This window comes from Armigeres subalbatus, chromosome 2 (assembly GCF_024139115.2).
Source record: "Armigeres subalbatus isolate Guangzhou_Male chromosome 2, GZ_Asu_2, whole genome shotgun sequence".
NCBI classification, from domain to species: domain Eukaryota; kingdom Metazoa; phylum Arthropoda; class Insecta; order Diptera; family Culicidae; genus Armigeres; species Armigeres subalbatus.
Genome location: NC_085140.1, coordinates 280,260,375 through 280,282,167, shown reverse-complemented (window position 1 = coordinate 280,282,167; position 21,793 = coordinate 280,260,375). Strand labels below are relative to the sequence as shown.

General features: G+C 44.6%; 1 protein-coding gene across 2 annotated transcripts in view; it reads left to right on the top strand.

The window, feature by feature from the left end:
- LOC134212313 (neurotrimin-like) overlaps positions 1–21,793 on the top strand; it is a 332,613-nt gene that overhangs the window by 113,238 nt on the left and 197,582 nt on the right. For both annotated transcript variants that reach the window (XM_062690045.1, XM_062690046.1), the window contains exon 3: positions 10,766–10,872. In XM_062690045.1, the coding sequence (XP_062546029.1) occupies positions 10,766–10,872 (107 nt within the window). The remainder of the gene's footprint in view (positions 1–10,765; positions 10,873–21,793) is intronic.

The window sequence follows — 21,793 nt, the reverse complement described above, 5'->3', positions numbered from 1 at the left end:
TTCCTCCGGAAGTTCCTCCTGGAATCCCTCCTGAAGCTCCTCTCTGCATTCTTCCCTATGTTCTTCCCAAAATTACTCCGGGAGTTCTTCCCGGAATTGCTCCGGAAGGGCGTCCCGGGATTCCTCCGATGTTCGAAGTTCAAGTTCCTCCCAGAATTCCTCCGACAGTTCTTCCCGGGATTCCTCTGGAAATTCCTCCGGAAGTTCTTGCCGGAATTCCTCCAGGAAGTTCTTTCCGGAATTCCACCGAAAGTTCCTCCAATAATTGCTCCGAAAGCTCCACCCGAAATTAAACCGGAAGTTTCTCCTGGAATTCCCCCGGAAGTTCCTCCAGGAATTCCCCCGGAAGTTCCTCCAGGAATACCTCAGGAAGTTTCTTCTGGAATTCCTCCGGAAGTTCCTCCTGGAATTCCTCCGGAAGTTCCTTCTGGAATTCCTCAGGAAGCTCCTCTCTGCATTCTCCCATATGTTCTTCCCGAAATTACTCCGGGAGTTCTTCCCGGAATTACTCCGGAAGGGCGTCCCGGGATTCCTCCGAAGTTCGAAGTTCAAGCTCCTCCCAGAATTCATTGGAAAGTTTTTCCCGGAATTCCTCTGGAAGTTCTTGCCGGAATTCCTCCAGGAAGTTCTTTCCGGAATTCCACCGAAAGTTCCTCCAATAATTGCTCCGGAAGCTCCACCCGAAATTCAACCGGAAGTTCCTCCTGGAATTCCTCCGGAAATTCCTCCAGGAATTCCTCCGGAAGTTCCTCCAGGAGTTCCTCAGGAAGTTCTTCCAGGAATACCTCAGGAAGTTTCTTCTGGAATTCCTCCGGAAGTTCCTCCTGGAATCCCTCCCTGAAGCTTCTCTCTGCATTCTTCCATATGTTCTTCTCGAAATTACTCCGGGAGTTCTTCCCAGAATTACTCCGGAAGGGCGTCCCGGGATTCCTCCGAAGTTCGAAGTTTAAGTTCCTCCCAGAATTCCTCCGACAGTTCTTCCCGGGATTCCTCTGGAAATTACTCTGGAAGTTCTTGCCGGAATTCCTCCAGGAAGTTCTATCCGGAATTCCACCGAAAGTTCCTCCAATAATTGCTCCGAAAGCTCTACCCGAAATTCCTCCGGAAGTTCCTCCAGGAATTCCTCCGGAAGTTCCTCCAGGAATTCCTCAGGAAGTTCTTTCTGGAATTCTTCAGGAAGTTTCTTCTGGAATTCCTCCGGAAGTTCCTCCTGGAATCCCTCCTGAAGCTCCTCTCAGCATTCTTCCATATGTTCTTCCCGAAATTACTCCGGGAGTTCTTCCCGGAATTACTCCGGAAGGGCGTCCCGGGATTCCTCCGAAGTTCGAAGTTCAAGTTCCTCCCAGAATTCCTCCGACAGCTCTTCCCGGGATTCCTCTGGAAGTTCTTGCCGGAATTCCTCCAGGAAGTTCTTGCTCCGAAAGCTCTACCCGAAATTCCTCCGGAAGTTCCTCCAGGAATTCCTCCGGAAGTTTCTCCAGGAATTCCTCCGGAAGTTCCTCCTGGAATCCCTCCTGAAGCTCCTCTCTGCATTCTTCCATATGTTCTTCCCGAAATTACTCCGGGAGTTCTTCCCGGAATTACTCCGGAAGGGCGTCCCGGGATTCCTCCGAAGTTCGAAGTTCAAGTTCCTCCCAGAATTCCTCCGACAGTTCTTCCCGGGATTCCTCTGGAAATTCCTCCGGAAGTTCTTGCCGGAATTCCACTGAAAGTTCCTCCAATAATTGCTCCGAAAGCTCCACTCGAAATTCAACTGGAAGTTCCTCCTGGAGTTCAACTGGAAGTTCCTCCTGGAATTCCTGCGGAAGTTCCTCCCGGAATTCCAACTGAAGTTTCTCCCGGAATTCTTCTAGAAGTTCCTCCCCAAATTCCTCCGGATGTTCCTCCCGAAATTCTTCCGGAAGTTCCTCCCGCAATTCCTCCGGCAGTGCCTCCTGGAATTCCTCCAAAGTGCCAAGTTCATGTTCCTTCAGGAATTTCTCCGAGAGTTCTTGCCGGAATTCCTCCTCAAAATGGCGTTGGTTACGGACTCGGGGCATCTGTGGCGGTAATGAAAATGTATTCTAAATGGTGGCATCTTAGCGGAAAATCATAGAGTAATACCACTGACACTGAGTCCTGCCAACTCGCCGTGACTGAACCGTTAGTAAAGCATGAAGTTCACCACTATGCTATGCAACTGACGATCGCAACTGATGCATTACGAGAGTTAGAAGTAGGGGTGCCCAGAAAGCATCTCAATCTTGGATTAACTGATGTCACTTCGGTTAAAGCTGCTTTGATGGATGTTTTATGGAGCAACATCTTCGTCTCAAAAACTGAATTTGAACACGAACCGGACTCATACAAGCAGCGGGCGGTGTCGAAGATGCAATTTCTTCATTCGATTGATATTTTGAATTGCGGACAAGTGACTGTGACGAATAGCATAGACTATAATGTTGTATCGTTCTACTACACATTATTTAGTATTTTCACAAGGTTCGCTCCATTGTCAAAAGATCGTCCATTTCGAAAGAATCCATACCCAGAATGGTTCTCTCCTACTCTTATCCATGTCCTCAAAGATAAACGAAAAGCATGTAAGAAAAAGCGGAGAAACCCTACTCCAGAGAATATTGCCTCCTATAAAGAGCTTCTAGCTACTTTCAAAGTATTGCACAGAGAAGCGTACCAGGTGTACATTGCTAGCGTTCAAAATGGAATTAAGGAGAATCCTAAATCTTTCTGGAAATTTGTCAACAGTAGGCGGAAGGATGCCGGCATCCCGGAAGAGATGAAGTATGGAAACAAATCTTCAACCAATGGACAGGACACCGCAGAGCTTTTCGCTGACTACTTCAAGAGTGTTTATCGAAGCGATCCCGTGAATGAAATTAATCCTCCAGACGCCGCTGCCACGGACTTTATGGATTTATCACGCGATGAAGTGGAACAAGGATTGTTGGAGCTAGACATAAGCAAGTCGGCGGGGCCCGACAAAATCCCATCTAAGCTCTTGAAGGAACTCAAGGATGAACTCGCAGGACCCCTCTCTTTTCTCTTCAATTCTTCGTTGTCATCTGGTTACTTCCCGCAACTATGGAAAATCTCGCACATAACTCCTATACATAAGAAAGGATCTCGTTGTAATGCGGAAAACTACCGTGGTGTCGCAATTCAATCCGCGATACCGAAATTGTTTGAACGACTAGTTTATTCCCATCTCTACGAACGAATCAACGAACATGTCTCGACAGCTCAGCATGGATTCTTGAAAGGTAAGTCTGTTGTGACAAACCTGTGTGAATTCAGCTCCATGGTTACGGACTATATGTCTAAAGGCTATCAAGTTGACTGTGTCTATACGGATATGAGTAAGGCATTCGATGTTGTTGGGATAGACAGTATAATGCGCGCGGTAGCCGATTTTGGCATCGGAGGAATGTTGTTCGAATGGATTAAAACATATTTGTTGAGCAGAATTCAGTATGTGAGAGTTTGCAACAATGCATCGGCTTCCTTCGATGTTAATTCAGGAGTTCCACAGGGTAGCCAGTTGGGCCCGCTGCTTTTTGTCATGGTCATGAATAAACTCCCGTCATTTATGACTAACGCGATAGTGTTGATCTATGCCGACGATGTAAAAATTTTTATGCCAGTAAAAGTCCTTGATGACTGTGTCTTGCTGCAAAAAGATCTTTGCAATTTTGAAAGATTTGTTAATGGGAATGGACTTAGCGTCAATGCAAGCAAATGCTCGGTCATTACCTACACCAGAAGAGTTCGGCCGATATCATTTACTTACAGTTTAGGTCATGCAATCCTGCAACGAGTAGATAGTGTTCGAGATTTGGGCGTAACAATGGATCAGTCACTGACATTTAACGAACACATAAACAGACTCATTAAGGACACATTGCAACTTTTTGCTCTCACCCGACGGTTTGGACGTGAGCTTACTGATCCACATGCAATTCTCACAATTTATGTTAGCCTCGTTAGGACTAAACTGGATTTTGCGAGTGTGGTGTGGCGGCCACAATATGAAGTTCATATTCAACGGTTGGAGGCAGTACAGAGAAAGTTTTTAAGATTTGCTGTGAGAAACCTTGGATGGAGAGAAGAGTTACCGGAGTATGAGAATCTCTGCTCGTTATTTGACCTCGACACCATCAGTAGCAGACACAAGATTGCTGACATCGTCTTTTTCTGTAGCATCTTGAGAGGGCGAATTAGTAGCCCATATCTCTATAACCGGCTCAACTTCAATACTAGCCCGGTTATTGTTCGTCGTCGGAGGGTCTTCGATCCTCCATTTAGATCAAGGAACTACACGCAGCACGAGCCCACCAGCAGGTTCATGACTGAATTTAACAGACTACAAGATGTAATTTCTACAAACATGACAACAGATGTAATTCGTGGTAGATTAAGATTATTTTTAAGAGGACAATTGTATATGTGACATCAATTATGTGTATAATGTATAAGTAGGGTAACGGGCTTACAGCCTATAGTCCAATAAATCAAATCAAATCAAAAATAGTCGGACAGCAGCAGCAGTCAAGTGAATTTTGTACGCAAGATTATGACTAAGGTTTGGTTGCGTGAGATATTGGAAAAGCGTATTGTGGATTAAAAATAGGTTCTTATCAGAATCTGCGTTTGACACAAAAAAAATTATCCCCAAATTCCCCCGGATGTTTCTCCCAAAATTCCTTCGGAAATTCCTTCCGCAATTCCTCCGGAAGTGCCTCCTGAAATTCCTCCAAAGTTCCAAGTTCAAGTTCCTCGCAGAATTCCTCCGAGAGTTCTTGCCGTATCTCTTTCAGGAAGTTCTTCCCGGAATTCAACCGGAAGTTCCTGCAGAAGTTCCTCCCGGAATTCCTCGGAAAGTTCCTTCCGAAATTCCTCTTGAAGTTACTCTTGGAATTCCTCCGGAAGTTCCTCCCGAAATTCCTCCGGAAGTTCCTCCCGGAATTTCTCCGAAAGTGCCTCCTGGAATTTCTCCAAGGTTCAGTTCAAGTTCCTCCCAGAATTCTACCGAAAGTTCTTCCTCCAGAATTTTTCATAAAATCTCTGACTCTGAAATTGTTGAAGGAATATCTATTGGCGTTATAGGAGCATTTCCATAAATTCCCGAAGAAAAATGTGGGACATTTTTTGAATAATTAAATTGTCAGGCGGTTTTAGAACAAAATATGTTTGACCGAGCATACGCTGTATAACAAGGGCCCTAGTGGCCAAGCGGCGTGGTCAATTTCCATACGGCGACGGCGCAAGAAAATCACCGGCGGCGGCGCATAGGTCTGATATTATATTATTGTTATTCAATTATTATTATCTATTATTATTATTTATTATTATTATTATCGCATATTATCTTATGTTCTGTATTATCGTAAAAATCACTTTCTGCTCCTGGGTATTCCACCAGAAGAATTGAAAGCAACAGTGTTGTACAACAACACCACACACAATGCAACTTGGTTGTACAACAGTTGACTCCCCCCATCACAAATCGGAGCAAAATCGAACTATTTTGATTTCATCCAACCAACTTTGCAACGTTGAAACCGTCCGTCCGACAAACGTACAACTTGCCCACAAACGATCCGACTTTACTCCGACTCCGTCATTGGTTTTAGTTCAAAAATCCAGAAAATGTTGCCAGGAGGGTGTAGGGGTCCAAATCAAGTTGGTTACCCTACACTCATGACCACCCCGGCACGAAGCCGTCCAAGGTTTTGCTGCGAAGGCAGCACGGCATGGAGGAAGAAGATCTCATTGCGGAACTCGAGAATTGCGGCCCGAAACCAGTAGCCGTGCACAAAACGAATAGGGCTTGTCACGACAAGACGAACTTAACTCGACTGGGAGCGATAACAGCCAATGCACCGCGACGTCACGCAGTGCACTACTTGCTTCAACTTCGGCACTGCTGCATGAAACCGCGCTGCAACAAGTGTGGCAAACCCCATCCGACCGAAGAGTGCGACAATATGGATGTGGCCGAACCCAAATGCGCCAACTGCGGCGACAAACATCGGGCTACACCCAAGGACTGTCCAAAACGGGCGGCGTTTTTGGAAATCCGGAAGAGGGCCTCCACCAGGACCCTTCCGAAGCAGAACCGTGTTCCTGCTCTCAACAAGGCAAACTTTCCGGCCATCCCGGTTTCCACCTTTGCAACCTCACAAACGGCTTGTGGCCGCTGCAGCATCAATTCATGCTCCAAAACCGCTCGCTCCATCCACCAGCGAATGCCCCCCACTTCCTCTCCGTGGATTCCTTCGTCAGGATAACGAGCCCATTCTGCTCGAGAGCGACCCACCGCTCTACACATCGGACCAGCTAGTTCCAATTTTAACCCAACTAGCAACGTGACTACGCGGGTGCAAAACACGTTCCTGGGCGCTCCAAATCCGCACCCTGGACATGTTCGTCATTGAGAATGGTTGCTAGGGTGGGTCTGGTCAATTGTATCGATTGTTCACTTAAGAGCAAAATTATTGAGCTGGCTGGTTTCCTCGACGAGAGAGAGATCGACGTGGCCTTCATCACGGAAACGCACCTAAAGCCCGAGGTGAGTGAACATATTCCGGACTTCCGTGTAGTGAGACTCGATCGGTCTAACTTTAGGGGAGGAGGTGTGGCTATCTTACCGAGGAACAACGTCAATTATCATCTACTGCCAAGTCTGCAGCTCAAGATAATCGAGGCCAATGGTGTAAAAGTCGCCACTTCCTTTGGAGCAAGCACCCTCATCGTGGCCTACTGCTCAACTCAAGTCAAAGAGATCGATGGTACATCGGCCGCCCTTCAGAAAGACATTGACAAGCTTACGCGGCGAGAAGGTCAGTACATCATTGCCGGTGACCTGAACGCATCAAGCCTGGGACAACAGTTGTGGCAATCGAAACGGTACGGAGTGAACTGGCAGCGGTTCCAGCAGTACTATCGACTACGAGGTGTGCCCGGAGACGCCAGAAAGTATCGACCGCCAGCTGTGCGCCATCTAAGAGGCAATCTCGGTGGCCAGAGAGCATGTTCCAACGGCTCGTCAGGTAAGCAACACCCTAATCATTGACACCCTCACCAAAGATCTCATTCGTCTTCGCAACGTGGTTCACAGACAGTACCAACGTACTGGGCTGCCTGCACTCAAAACCCGTTGCAATCACTTAACAAAAGTAATCCAGGCCAGAATGGTGGACCTCAGAAATTGCTTGCACAATCTTGGACAGAACATCGTCCACCAGTAAGCAGCTGCATCAATCAATCCACCACATTATCTAGAAAATATGGGAGGATGAAGAACTGCCTGCCGGCTGGTTGGATGGCCTCATATGCCCGATCTATAAGAAAGGGCACAGACTAGAATGTACCAATTACAGAGGGATTACTCTTCTGAACTCGGCATACAACATTCTGTCGCATATCCTATTTAACAGACTGAGACCGCTTGAGGAGTCTTTCGTCGGCGAATACCAGGCAAGTTTTCGTGAAGGCCGATCAACGACGGATCAGATGTTTAGCCTGCGAATGATCCTTGATAAATTCCAGGAGTACAAATTGCAGACTCACCATCTGTTTATTGGTTTCACATCAGCGTACGATTCAGTGAAAAGAAATGAGCTGTGGCAGATAATTTCCAAACATGGTTTTCCGGTGAACCTGATTAGACTGATACGTGCAACGCTGGATGGCTCGAAATCAAGTATTCGGATTGCAGACGAAGTGTCAACCTCGTTTGTGACCTTAGACGAATTAAAGCAGGGTTTTGCACTGTTCAACATTGCACTCAAGGGCGCTAGTTAGAGTTCTGGCGTGCAGAGGAACGACACTATCATCATACGGTCGCATATGCTCCTGGGCTTTGCGGACGACATCGACTTTATTGGAATCGATCGCAGAGCAGTAGTGGAGGCTTTTGTCCCACTGCAGAGGTAGACGGCGAGGATAGGCTTAACCATTAACTGTACCAAGACAAAGTATATGGTGGCAGGTGGTGCTGAGGTAGTACTTGATGGAGATGTGTTTGAAGTTTTTTAACAATTTGTTTACATTGGAACGCTTGTGACATGTGAAGTGAAGTGTGCTGCGAATACGGCCTTTTACGGGTTACGTAACCAGCTTAGATCACGCAGCATGCAGACGAACACGAAATTTGCTCTATACAAAACTCTGATTCTAAAGTGGCCCTTTATGGACCTGAAGCATGGACGTTAAAAGAGGCCTACCAGAGAGCTTTTGGGGTTTTCGAACGAAAAGTGCTGCGTACAATACTCGGAGGGAAACTAGGAAATGGTGTATGGCGTGTAACGTGCCATAATATCAATGTCGCCGGCGGATCAAATAGCTGAACGGATTTCGTGAAAATCGTACCACTCGTGTCAATTCCTGCCCTTCGTATTACTCCTTCCAAAGCAATGTTGAATAGGAGGCACGAAAAACCATCACCTCACCGTAGCCCTCAGTGCGTATCGAAGGGATTCGAGAATGCTACTGAAGTGACCCGATCCATCGCCTTGATCAACCGTATTAGTTTATCCGGAAATCCGTGTTCGTGCATTAGCTACCATGAATGGTCCCGATCGATTGTATCAGTTGGCAATGTAGCCATAGTAAATCATACTCCGTAATACACCACGTAAAGGTATCTCCTGAGTAGATGGTGCTAATAAATCATTGTTCCCAATTGGAAAAACCTCTAAAAACATTTTCAACTAAGATGAATTCTTCTACTGAGCTAAACTCACAGCAAAGCAAAAAAAGGGCAACCTTCAAGTCGTTTGCAATCGCAATGAGCCTGTTAATTATATTGCCCATAATCACCTCTCCGTTTTCGGAGAAAAAACTATTTCCAAGCAGCAATTTTCCGAGGACACTTTCCATCTTTCTACAAAACAGACTAGACTTGGTCGACAGATGCTTGGAAAGTGGACATTACCACACCAGCCGTACCGATCCAACGGATGGCAATTCAAAATAGAAACTACATTAAGCTCCAGCTTAGCACCATTGCACACAAAACGCTCCGAACAATTTATACCGTTTTATTTCCGCTGACCCCGCCAGCTGGAAGCACTTTCCACCCTAAGGTCCACCGGCCCACTCCCGCCCTATTTTTTATCACGCTGTCACGAGGGCAGTTGACTTTTAGCGCTCCGAAGATAAATGACTAGCGTGGTTATCAATTCAAGCGCAGACAGTTTTTCTCAACAGAAATTGCGAAAGTGGCACAAGAAGGTGGTTGAAACACGAGAAAACTTTTTTCGTGCGATACGTTAAGCGATACAATTAAAGAAGCAAGAACCATAATTGTTTTCGATTTGCAGATAACTATTTTTAGCAAGATCTATTTAATAAATGTCATTTATACACTTTTTGTGTGGATACAATTATTTATATCCTGATAGGGGAACTTTGAATACTATTCAATTCAAAATGGTTAAATTAAACCAGTGGAAAAATCCTAACTGGCAGAGACAATTGAAATGTATTGATAATAATAAAAAATGTATCATAGCCATTAAGGATGATAGTGTTAAGAAAACATGGAACACTTAGTCTAAGAGGTGAATGCATGTATTAGATAATTAGCAAATAAAATTAGTTAAAAAAATGCATGACCAAATTGAATATATTTCGCGATTATTTAGTTTACATTTTTTATTTTCCGATATCTGTAAGTGAAGTAAGGTAAAGTTGTCCGTTTAGCGAAACTTATTAAACATGACATTACTCTTAAATCGGATAATAATATTCGTGTGTCGTTTTATAAAAGATCTACATTCTGAAAATTATTGGCTTCAGCAAAAGCGTTACTTGCTTTTAAAAACAGTGAAAACGCTAACTTTTGATTTCATTCATTTTATCAATTGTAGCCCTTGAAAAAGAATAGTTCTTTATACTGCTCCCTATCAGATACCTGTTTTTAGTTCAAGGAAAAATGCACCAAGAACAGCTAAAGGAACGAATGTCTCAAGAAAATCGATGCATTCACAGAAAAGCCACAACAGTTATCATTCCACGCACGAGTTTGCCATTCTGTTTTCGGGAACTACTCCCGTGAAAGACAGAAAAAAACGTCAATATTGCTTTTCGACTGCTCATTCGCAATGGTAGTCACGACTGAAAAGTTTGTCTGTGCACCGGCAAACTATACCCACCCAGTATTCGTTGTGTAGCGATGATTCATCTGATCCAAAACAAGAAGGTAAATTAAATTGACATCAATTTCGGCAACAGCAAAATGATTTCTCAAAGCGCCCGGTACCAGAGCGCTGGATATGTTCCGTGGAGAACATCTTCGGCACGTCAGAAAAGTATTTAATCTTTGCTTTGGTGAAGTTTTTGGTACATGAACGAGATATGCGATTCCTACGAAGGATAAACATTTACGCTACGCTGCCAAATGAATGTCGAAATAAACATGAATGATGGAGTATCGTCACGAGAAATTGATTCTTAGTGTTTCTTGATTGATTTCCGAATTCAACGTTGCCGAATTGTCACTAAGGAAGAATATTGAGGATTTTCTAAATATGAATGAAGGAATATTAGCAATATTAGTCAACAATGAGGTCCGCAGGATATCATCTGAATGTCAATATTAGTAATTAAGACATCACAACTCCCGTTTTAATTTTGGATCGCAAGAAGTTCCAATGATCCTCGGACGAAAAATTGTATTGTGATTACAGCACATTTAACAATCCTACTACAGCTCTTAAGCAATTTATTACTAATTCGATCTTACTTTTCTTATCTCTTCCAGTGGTCGTCGAAGAGCCGGAGTTCACGGACGTAATTGAAAACGTAACAGTGCCTGCAGGACGCAATGTCAAACTAGCGTGCTCCGTCAAGAACTTAGGATCATTTAAAGTAAGTATGCTCACCCGCTGGATACAATGCTTAACATTCAAATCTCATCCACCGAACGAGAACCACGTGTTTCGACAAAATTGCTCCACAATTCTACGACATTACCACACGAATCTGATCCCGGTGGGTATCCAATTCAACAAAGCCCATTCCATCGAGCACCCCTTGCTTGCCGCAAAGCCTCTGCAAGCAACAATCATTGCCGAGCGCAATAAAAGAAATCGGTTTTTATTAAAATTGTTATCTTTTAATAAAAAGCCAGTACACATCGTACCGCAAGGGCGGAGAAATACTCCTTAAAGATAAATACGGCCATCATGGATGTTTTCTTAATAAAAATTCACATTTATTTGCATGCTGCTGGCATCGTCGTTGTTGTCCGTCGGGCCTGTTGAGGTTATGATTCTTCGTTCCGACCCACCTCGTGCAGATGTGTGTTGGATGCCTTATGCCCATATCAAAACCTAACTGACGTGAGGGTGCGAGGGATTTTGGCTTACAAATTCGTTCCTCACCTTCCTGCGAGAAGTCAGTTCTGATGAAGCTAACCGACAAAGGTATCCGTTTCTCCTTGAGACGATCCGTGCTGGAAGAAGCTTTATTTACCGTTCATCCTTCGTCATGCTCTGCACAGACAGATATCTAAAGACAGGCCCAGACACCGATAGATGGACTGACTTTTGCTGTTTCCGTTCGGCACTGGTACGTGATGTGTACGTGTGGTATTTTTGGAGATGTTTTATCCACCCCCCTGAAATGAGATGTAGTTCTTGAAGCCGTCTACCGATTGGGTGGCGCTAGTGTTGGCTTTCCTATTTTAAGCTCCGTTCATACTGCCGCGAGAGAATTTGCGATTGGCGCTTTGATGGTGCATGAAGAAGAAGAAGAAGAAGAAGCAGAAAGATGATAATCAAAATTATTCGCACGGGAAAACATACGAAGAAATTTTTGAAACTCTTCTTTAAAATTCTAGAAGCAATTTAATTAAAAACGGTAAGTAGTATAACCCCGACTTGTTTCCTACTGCACAATAAACACAATATTTTTGTTAAGCTTTGTTAAAATCGAAACAATTATTTCGATCCATCCGCCAAAAACTGTCTACCGTCATCTGCAATGAAACTGTTTCCAGAAGCTTGTAAAGAAATCATACAGGGTGAAGATAACTTAATTCTACATCTTTTTTCTTTTATTTTACAAAAATGATGTGATGTCTGTTTGTGTGTATGTATGTGTGCAAAAAGTCTAGCCAATTTTCCTGGCACTTACTTCGCAAGTTGCATTCAACGCAGAATCTTGTACCATTGGTTCCTTTTGAAAATTGGCCGGATTGGACTATAGGATCAGAAGTTATGGTCAAAATAATTTTTTTCCATACCAAAAGTGCGCAGAAATTACTCACTCGAAAGAAATGAGAAAGGCACCATCACCACTAGGTGGATTAATCTGGGTTTTATTGTGATTTTTTGATTAACTTCTGAGCCCGTTGGCTCCATAGTTTGCTTGTTTGTGCCAGTAAGCACACCAAAGCCTCGAGTCCTTCAGATCTTTTCCTTGTGTCATTCTGTACCGAGTCTTTTTTTAGCCATTAAGTTCTCAATGGGCTCGCAAGTCCCCGGTGGTGGATCTATTACATTCCGTCGCGACGGGAAGTGCCCGGTGACGAAAGCTGCCCCGATACCGGCAACCCGCTTTCGTGGAAGGCTATTACGTTACCAACAGTACTCTTCCACCGGGTCAGCATATTCATTAGACATCTTCATGTTTTCAAAAAGTATCAAAAAATCAACCGGTCAGCCCAGAATTGCAATTCTTATACTAAAATAAGCCTTCTGTCAAATATTCGGTTAAAATTTCGAGGTGGCTCAACTCGGTTTAGTGTTTTTGAGATATTTTCAATTTTGAAAAAAATCTAACAAGAGATATAAAAGCCGAAAACTATCGCAACAACCTCTATATGGAAGCTTTTTGTGCGCTCAACAAGTCTTGTAAACATTGCAATTCGTTCTGTTCACGTTTTGACCATGTTAAAGTGATTTTCGAGCTTTTAAGTGCATAAAAACACTGTTTCCCCTAAAAGTTGTTGTTCTACAAAAATTTTAAATTTATGACAAATAATTGCCAATTTATTATACATATTATTCCTATTTTTTCCCTGGAAATTTGAGTAATATAATTGCCAACGTGCGATTTAACGTTTAATTCTTAAAAATCAGAAGCTGAACATTTGCCATAAATTTGCACGTTAAGATTTCTTCTAACAAGTCATTCGAACAAAACATAAATCAAATCATATGATATTTGATGCTTATAATAAACGACTTCCTAATTTGGTTCATTCCACTATATGTCTATATGGTTTTATCATTGAGTGCATCGTATTTACAAGTTAAATCAAAGCTTCTTTGTCCGAACAACTTGTTTGAAGAAATCCTAGCGTGAAAATTTATGACAAATGTTCAGGATCTGATTTTTAGGAATTTAACGGTAAATCACACATTGGAAATTATATTACTTAAATATCCAAGGAAAAAAGAGGAATAATAAGAAAATAGATTAGCAAAGATTTTTCGTGAATAAAAAAATTTTGTAGAACAACGACTTTTAGGGGAAACAGCGTTTTTATGCACTTAAAAGCCCGAAAATCATTTTAACATGGTCAAAACGTGAACAGAACGAATCGCAATGTTCACAAGACTTGTAGAGCACACCAAAAGCTTCCGTATAGAGGTTGTTGCGATAGTTTTCGGTGTTTATATCTCTTGTTAGATTTTTTTCAACATTGAAAATAGTTTACAATGTTATGGAAACTCATATGTGAATATGTACGTTAATGTGGAAGATATTGATTTGAAAAATGTATTGAGGTAACCACTTTCCCTTCGATGGGACTCGAACCCATGACCCTACAGTACGCTAGACTGGTGCTTTAACCAACTAAGCTACGAAGGACCTCCGTCGGCCTTCGCAACCTAGCGGCTACTGAACGAGCTCGAGATTCCCAAATTGGACGCATAGTCAAATCACTCGCAATCCATTTATCAAGCCAATACTTCCACATGTGTATTGTACACGTCCACATTAGAGGAGCGTGAGTATTTAGAATGTCTGGCGGCTATACACATTCTTCATCAGCAACGGTACTGATCAAGTGAGGTTGTGTAAGCTATTTGCCAGTCGGTCGTCAAGCTCAGACCCGACCGCATTGCGTAGGCAAGAGCACGCAACTCAAGTTCAGTTCAATCAAAGGTAGTTGCCTATTTCCGGGGATTAAACCACCCGACTTGGACGTTAATTTACAATGTTATGGAAACTCATATGTGAATATGTACGTTAATGTGGAAGATATTGATTTGAAAAATGTATTGGAGGTAACCACTTTCCCTTCGATGGGACTCGAACCCATGACCCTACAGTACGCTAGACTGGTGCTTTAACCAACTAAGCTACGAAGGACCTCCGTCGGCCTTCGCAACCTAGCGGCTACTGAACGAGCTCGAGATTCCCAAATTGGACGCATAGTCAAATCACTCGCAATCCATTTATCAAGCCAATACTTCCACATGTGTATTGTACACGTCCACATTAGAGGAGCGTGAGTATTTAGAATGTCTGGCGGCTATACACATTCTTCATCAGCAACGGTACTGATCAAGTGAGGTTGTGTAAGCTATTTGCCAGTCGGTCGTCAAGCTCAGACCCGACCGCATTGCGTAGGCAAGAGCACGCAACTCAAGTTCAGTTCAATCAAAGGTAATTGCCTATTTCCGGGGATTAAACCACCCGATCATGGGTTCGAGTCCCATCGAAGGGAAAGTGGTTACCTCCAATACATTTTTCAAATCAATATCTTCCACATTAACGTACATATTCACATATGAGTTTCCATAACATTGTAAATTAACGTCCAAGTCGGGTGGTTTAATCCCCGGAAATAGGCAATTACCTTTGATTGAACTGAACTTGAGTTGCGTGCTCTTGCCTACGCAATGCGGTCGGGTCTGAGCTTGACGACCGACTGGCAAATAGCTTACACAACCTCACTTGATCAGTACCGTTGCTGATGAAGAATGTGTATAGCCGCCAGACATTCTAAATACTCACGCTCCTCTAATGTGGACGCGTACAATACACATGTGGAAGTATTGGCTTGATAAATGGATTGCGAGTGATTTGACTATGCGTCCAATTTGGGAATCTCGAGCTCGTTCAGTAGCCGCTAGGTTGCGAAGCCCGACGGAGGTCCTTCGTAGCTTAGTTGGTTAAAGCACCAGTCTAGCGTACTGTAGGGTCATGGGTTCGAGTCCCATCGAAGGGAAAGTGGTTACCTCCAATACATTTTTCAAATCAATATCTTCCACATTAACGTACATATTCACATATGAGTTTCCATAACATTGTAAATTAACGTCCAAGTCGGGTGGTTTAATCCCCGGAAATAGGCAATTACCTTTGATTGAATTGAAAATAGCCCAAAAACACTAAATCAACTTGAGCCACCTCGAAATTAAATCCGAATTAGCTGAAAATTTGACAGGAAGTTTATTTTAGCATAAGAATTGTGATTCTGGGCTGACCGGTTGAATTTTTGATACTTCTTGGAAACAAGAAGAGGTCTAATATTCATAGATCAGCTCAAGTCCTAAGCACTTTCTCACTTCAACGGGTGACCAGACGAGTGCCAATGTCGATCCAAACATTCCGGATGGAAATAGCTTCCGGTTGAATGGTGCCCCGACGACCCGAAGCCGGCGCATTTGCACGAAACGATCTACACAACTAGTCCCTGGCGGTGGATCCACCCTGTTCCAATAACCGGTATTCAATGCCTCTGAGCCTTTCCCCAACGGTGGATATATTCTACTCCGACGAGAAGCTCCCCGACAGCGGGAGCTCCCCCGCAACCGGCCGTGACGTCATGCTCTGTGGCTACGCGCTCACCACAAGCTGACAACAGCTGCGACGCGACGTTAGTATCTGGCGCTTGCATTCCCGTTTATTATCGACATCTATCTTCCGCAGCACTGTGCGCAGACGCTTTCCGCAATAGCGGCTTGCTGTTGCTCCGTGCGCCAACTTGGTTTTCGTATGTCGGCAATCCTGGTCATCATTCTTGCGGCCGGACTCCACTACTCTGCCTTCTTGCACATTTTTCCGACGATGCTATCGGTCGGTGGTAGTAATCTTTATTTTCGTGATTTTTTATTGTTTTAGAAGTTCATCTCGTATCGATAAAAGTGTTCATTCCGCATACCTCCAACATCGCACTTCTCTCCGCCTCGAACCGGCAACTTGTGAACAGAATGTGCTCAGTGGTATCTGATACTGCTGGACCTGTACAGGTACTACCTGTAGCATTGATTTCTAGGAAGTGGGCCAAGCCAAAGTTTAGCACTTCCATGAGGTCCGCTAATCCAGGCCAACACACTTGGGACTAGGCGGTGAGGCCAACTACTCTTGGTCGAGTTGTCCCACTACCTCAACCATTTGATTACCGTTGCAGCTTTGATATTCCTTCGGACATTACCGGTGCCTCTGAGGGCGAAAATCTTCTCGTCTTCCTTCACCACCAGTTTGACAGACATCATGTCCGCGAGTACACGATATTGCGATATATTTTTCTTCATTCAGTTTGATATTTGTACTTGTGATACCAGATGCTGGGTCATTAAGCCGAGAGTCATTAGGCCGAATGGTCATTAGGCCGAATTAGAAGTACGAGGTAACAAGTAAGAAATGATAAGTGAGACGTGAGAAGAAAGTATAGTGAGAAGTGAAAAATGAGAAGTAGAAAGAAGTGAGAAATACGAAGTGAGAAATAAGAAGTGAGAAGTAAGATGTGAGAGGTGAAAAGTAAGAAGTGAGAAGTGAGACGTGAGAGCATGAGCATGATTGACCGCCCACGGTTGCTAGTCCGTTATTGCCAGGTCAGCTGTAATTACACAGAGAACCAACAGATGAAGTTTGGGACTAACATCATCCTCAATGTGAAAGAACTGGTGAACCAAAAATAAGCAATACCAGCGCCGGCCGTGTCCATATGCAGGTCAATTGAGGAGTAGGTAGGAAATTGTTGACGTGATACTCGCTTTGATTGAAGCCGACGAGTCATCTGAACTTCCACGAGAAATCACTGGGATGTTGGATATATGGGGTAGGGAGTGTGGCAGGGTTCGTTTTGGTAAACGGTTTGCCGTGTATAGCGTGTAGTTTGATTAAAAACAAAAACAATCGACCGAACGTTCAATATTTTTATTATCGACCACACTAAACTTTCACTTTCTGATGAATTTACTCCCCCGCACAATGCAGAACAAAATATCGGTGACCGGCCGATCGTTTTTCTTTCCGCACAAAGCAAAACTAAATTTCAACGACCGGCCGATCGCTCTGCTTACTGGAGAATCACGATTGGACAAGAAACAAATTTACACTTTCTGATTACTTTACTCACCCGCACAAGGCAGAACAAAATTTCCGGCACGAATGCGAGCGGTATTGGGGCGAAAAATACCGTGCGTCTCCACCGAACTGGATGAATGTTCGAGAGAAACGTTTTGAGAAACGCGCACCCGTCGTCTCCGGTCGCCGGTGGATGATCGGTTCAGTTCCGGGGTCACCAGATGCGGGCCACCGCCACCAGCGCCACCTAATTTTTGAGCGTGGCTGGTCACGGGAAAAGCTTTTATCCCCTTTTTTAAGACGCGCCTCCAACCGTCCGAAAAAAAACGCGTCCTACCAGCCGAAACTGGTGGCGTCCCCGCTGAATGACGTCACGGGGCCCAGCGCACTGATACCGGGAGGTGGGGCGTAGCACCAACCGCCGAAGGAACGCAAGCACACGCGCCGAAAACAACCGTCACAGCAGTTGTCGAAATGAGGGGCGGAACACTAGTCATCCGACACACTCGTCGTCCGATTTGCCTGAAATGGCTGACAATCAGCCGAACACACGCCGAAAAATAACACTTGATAACCACACGCGAAAACACGACCGACTCGGTTGCTAGTTCGAGCTAAACCTCTAAATTTGGTATTTAAATTGGCATACAAAGTCAATAGCACTACACTCGTCTTATGCAGGGTATAGGTTTTGATAATAATACATTAAAAAGCAAGAACCGGAACGTGCTCACCATGTTTGTTTCCGCTGTTTTTCATCAAAACAGTTTTCCGCATCAGAACCCCTCATAAAGGACCTCAGAGGCAGCCCTGTCAAACATCCACAAAATAAGAACCAGCACTGAGCAATAATCCCACGAACAACATGCTGTGCTTTACCATCTTCCCTTCTTCACTCCGCACTGTACTAGCAAGATGCTTAAATGGTTAAACCAGCTGATATTTTTAAAGGAAAACACTGGACACACAAATGTCGTCAAGAAACACGACCACTCGAGATACCATGCCTCTCCATAGTTCTCCATTAAACCAACTTGGTTAAAAAAAAACAAAATTATAGTTAACTTTTGGGAGTTATCCGCAACCAAAACGAAAAAATCACGCTGTCAAGAATTAAGAAATGAGAAGTGAGAAGTGAAAAGTGAAAAGTGTAAAGTGAGAAGTGAGAAGTGAGAGGTGAAAAGTAAGAAGTGAGAAGTGCGAAGTGACAAGTGAGAGGTGAGGAGTGAGGAGTGAGAAGTGAGAAGTGAGAGATGAGAAGTGTGAAGTAATAAGTGAGAAGTAAATAATGTACGGCTGCAAAATGGTGGGTTGACATCAAGGAAGGAGCGCCCAACAGAGCTCTGGTCCTCACAAGTCCCTATCTCACGCTTCCACGGGTCGTCCGATGACAAAAGATCGCCAGCTAAGGGTTGTGTACTTAGCTGGTAGTGCAGCCTGGGCACTGTTGTCCTTCTGACATCAGCTAGAGTGAGAAGGTACGCCTCGAGCGTCTGTTCACCAGGAGGTGCGGCTCAAACAGCGTCTGCCTAGTACCCAGCGGCTGATTACCGAAATGCTGTATCGCGTCAGCTATACCTAAGGTGGCAGCCCCATCATCGCGATGTAGGTAACGCGACCCCGGTAAGGTAGCTTACTGAAGCCTCTCAAATACCACGAAAAATGGAGATAGGACAAAAAGAGAACGTTATTTTTGGCAACCGACCCGGCAACGAAATGAGGACTATGATTGGAAACTCGGTACCTGGAATATCAGGACCCTAAATGAACCTGGACGAGTGAGCCTTCTGGTTCGTGAACTGCAGAAGGTTGGAGTGAACGTGGCTGCTATTCAAGAAGTCCGATGGCCTAGATCCGGAGAACGTGAATTCCGAGCCGTGGACCCCACGACCAATACTGCATTCAAGTATAACATCTATCACAGCGGCGGTGAAAAAGCAGAGCATGGAGTTGGTTTCGTAGTGATGGGCAAGCAGATGAAGCGAGTGATGCGATGGAAACCCATTACGAAACGAATCTGTGTGTTGAGGATACGGGGCAAATTCTTCAATTACAGCCTAATCAACGTTTACGCACCGACAAACGACAAATCCGACGACGTAAAGGACACGTTTTATGAATGTCTTGATAAAGCCTATGGAGAGTGCCCAAAGCATGACGTGAAAATTGTTATCGGAAACGCTAACGCTCAGGTCGGTAGAGAGGACTTTTTCCGTCCCATAATCGGTAGGGAGAGCCTTCATTCCGCTACCAATGACAACGGCCTACGGCTAGTAAATTTTGCTGCTGCCAGAGGAATGGCCATCAGTAGCACCTACTTTGCACGAAAGAACATCCGAAAGCACACCTGGAGACACCCAAATGGTGAAACTTGCAACCAGATAGACCATGTTCTGGTGGATGGGCGCCATTTCTCGGATGTTATCGATGTGCGGACATTCAGAGGTCCGAACATTGACTCTGATCACTACCTCGTTGTCAGTAAAATTCGATCACGGTTGTCAACTGTATCGAACGAAAGATCACAGCGAACGATGCGTTACAATATCCAGCGATTGTCGGCGGAAGGAGTATCGGCTGAGTACCGCCAGAAGCTCGACGAACGAATAAGTGCAATCAACGTTAGCGACAACATCAACGATCTATGAGAGTCGATCCATGGAGCGGTGAGCACAACAGCACGAGAAGTGGTAGGCACTGCACAGAGGCGACCCAGGACGGGTTGGTTCGATGTGGAGTGTCAGAGAGTGACAGACGAGAAGAACGTTGCCAGAAGCCGGATGTTGGTGTCGGGTACCCGATCGAATAGAGATCGGTACAAGGAAGCAAGAGCAGCCGTAAAACGAACCCACCGCAGGAAGAAAAAAGAGTACGAAGAACAAGTTATTAGTGAGGCGCAGGAAAAAATGGAGCAGAACGATATGCGGAGGTTTTACGAGTCTGTCAATGGCGTGCGGAGAAAGACAGCGCCATCTCCCATCATGTGCAACGACCAACAAGGGAATTTGCTGACAGATAAAACTGAAGTGGCTGCCAGGTGGAAGCAACACTTCGAGACTTTGTTGAATGGAGGAAGTGACGGTGCATCGGTGAACAGAATAAATATTAGCGACGATGGACAAGCTGTGGAGTCACCTACACTAGATGAGGTTAAAAGAGCTGAAAAACAATAAGGGTGCGGGTAAGGACCAGCTCCCGGCGAAACTTTTCAAACATGTCAGTGAGCAGCTTCATGAAATTCTGCACCATATTATATCGAAAATATGGGAAGACGAGGAAATACCTGCTAGCTGGTTGGACGGCCTCATTTGCCCTCTCTTTAAGAAAGGGCACAGACTGGTGTGCGCCAATTACCGAGGAATAACCCTCCTTAATTCGGCGTACAAAATTATGTCCCGTATTCTGTTCAACAGATTGAGACCGCTTGAAGAGTCCTTCGTCGGCGAATACCAAGTAGGTTTTCGTGAGGGCTGATCAACGACGGATCAAATGTTTACCCTGAGACAAATCCTTGATAAATTCCGGGAGTACAACTTGCAGACACATCATCTGTTTATTGATTTCAAGGCGATGTACGATTCAGTGAAACGAAATGAATTATGGCAAATTATGCTTGAACATGGTTTTCCGGCGAGACTGATACGGCTGATTCGTATAACGTTGGACGGATCAAAATCAAGTGTAAGGGTTGCGGATGAAATATCGACGTCATTTGTTACCTTAGATGGATTAAAGCAGGGTGATGCACTCTCGAACCTACTGTTCATTATAGCGCTCGAGGGAGCGATTAGAAGAGCTGGTGGGCAAAGAAGCGGCACCATTATCACAAAATCGCATATGCTCCTGGGATTTGCGGACGATATCGATATTATCGGAATTGATCGCCGTGCCGTGGAAGAGGCTTTTGCGCCTTTTAAGAGGGAGACAGCGAGGATTGGACTCACGATCAATACCAGCAAAACGAAGTACATGGTCGCTGGCAATCAACGTGGGTTCATTAGTGGTGGTGGTAGCGAAATAGTGCTGGATGGTGAAAAATTTGAAGTGGTAGAAGAATTTGTGTATCTTGGAACATAAGTGACGTGCGATAATGATGTTACCCGCGAGGTGAAAAGGCGTATTGCAGCTGCAAATAGGGCTTATTACCGACTTCGTAACCAGCTTAAGTCCCGTAGTCTGCAAACGAAAACAAAACTCGCGCTGTATACTACTCTAATTCTTCCGGTGGCTTTATACGGCCATGAGACATGGACGTTAAAGGAGGCTGATCGGAGAACTCTCGGAGTGTTTGAGCGTAAGGTGCTGCGGACAATACTCGGCGGTAAACAGGAGAACGGTATCTGGCGGCGTCGCATGAATCACGAATGGTACCAGGTGTATAAAGGGCTGGATATTATTTAGCTTATACAACACGGCAGACTACGGTGGGCTGGTCACGTTGTTCGTATGCCAGAAGAACGTCAAGCGAAGATAATATTTAATAGAGAACCCGGAAGAGGCCGCAGGCTTCGTGGAAGGC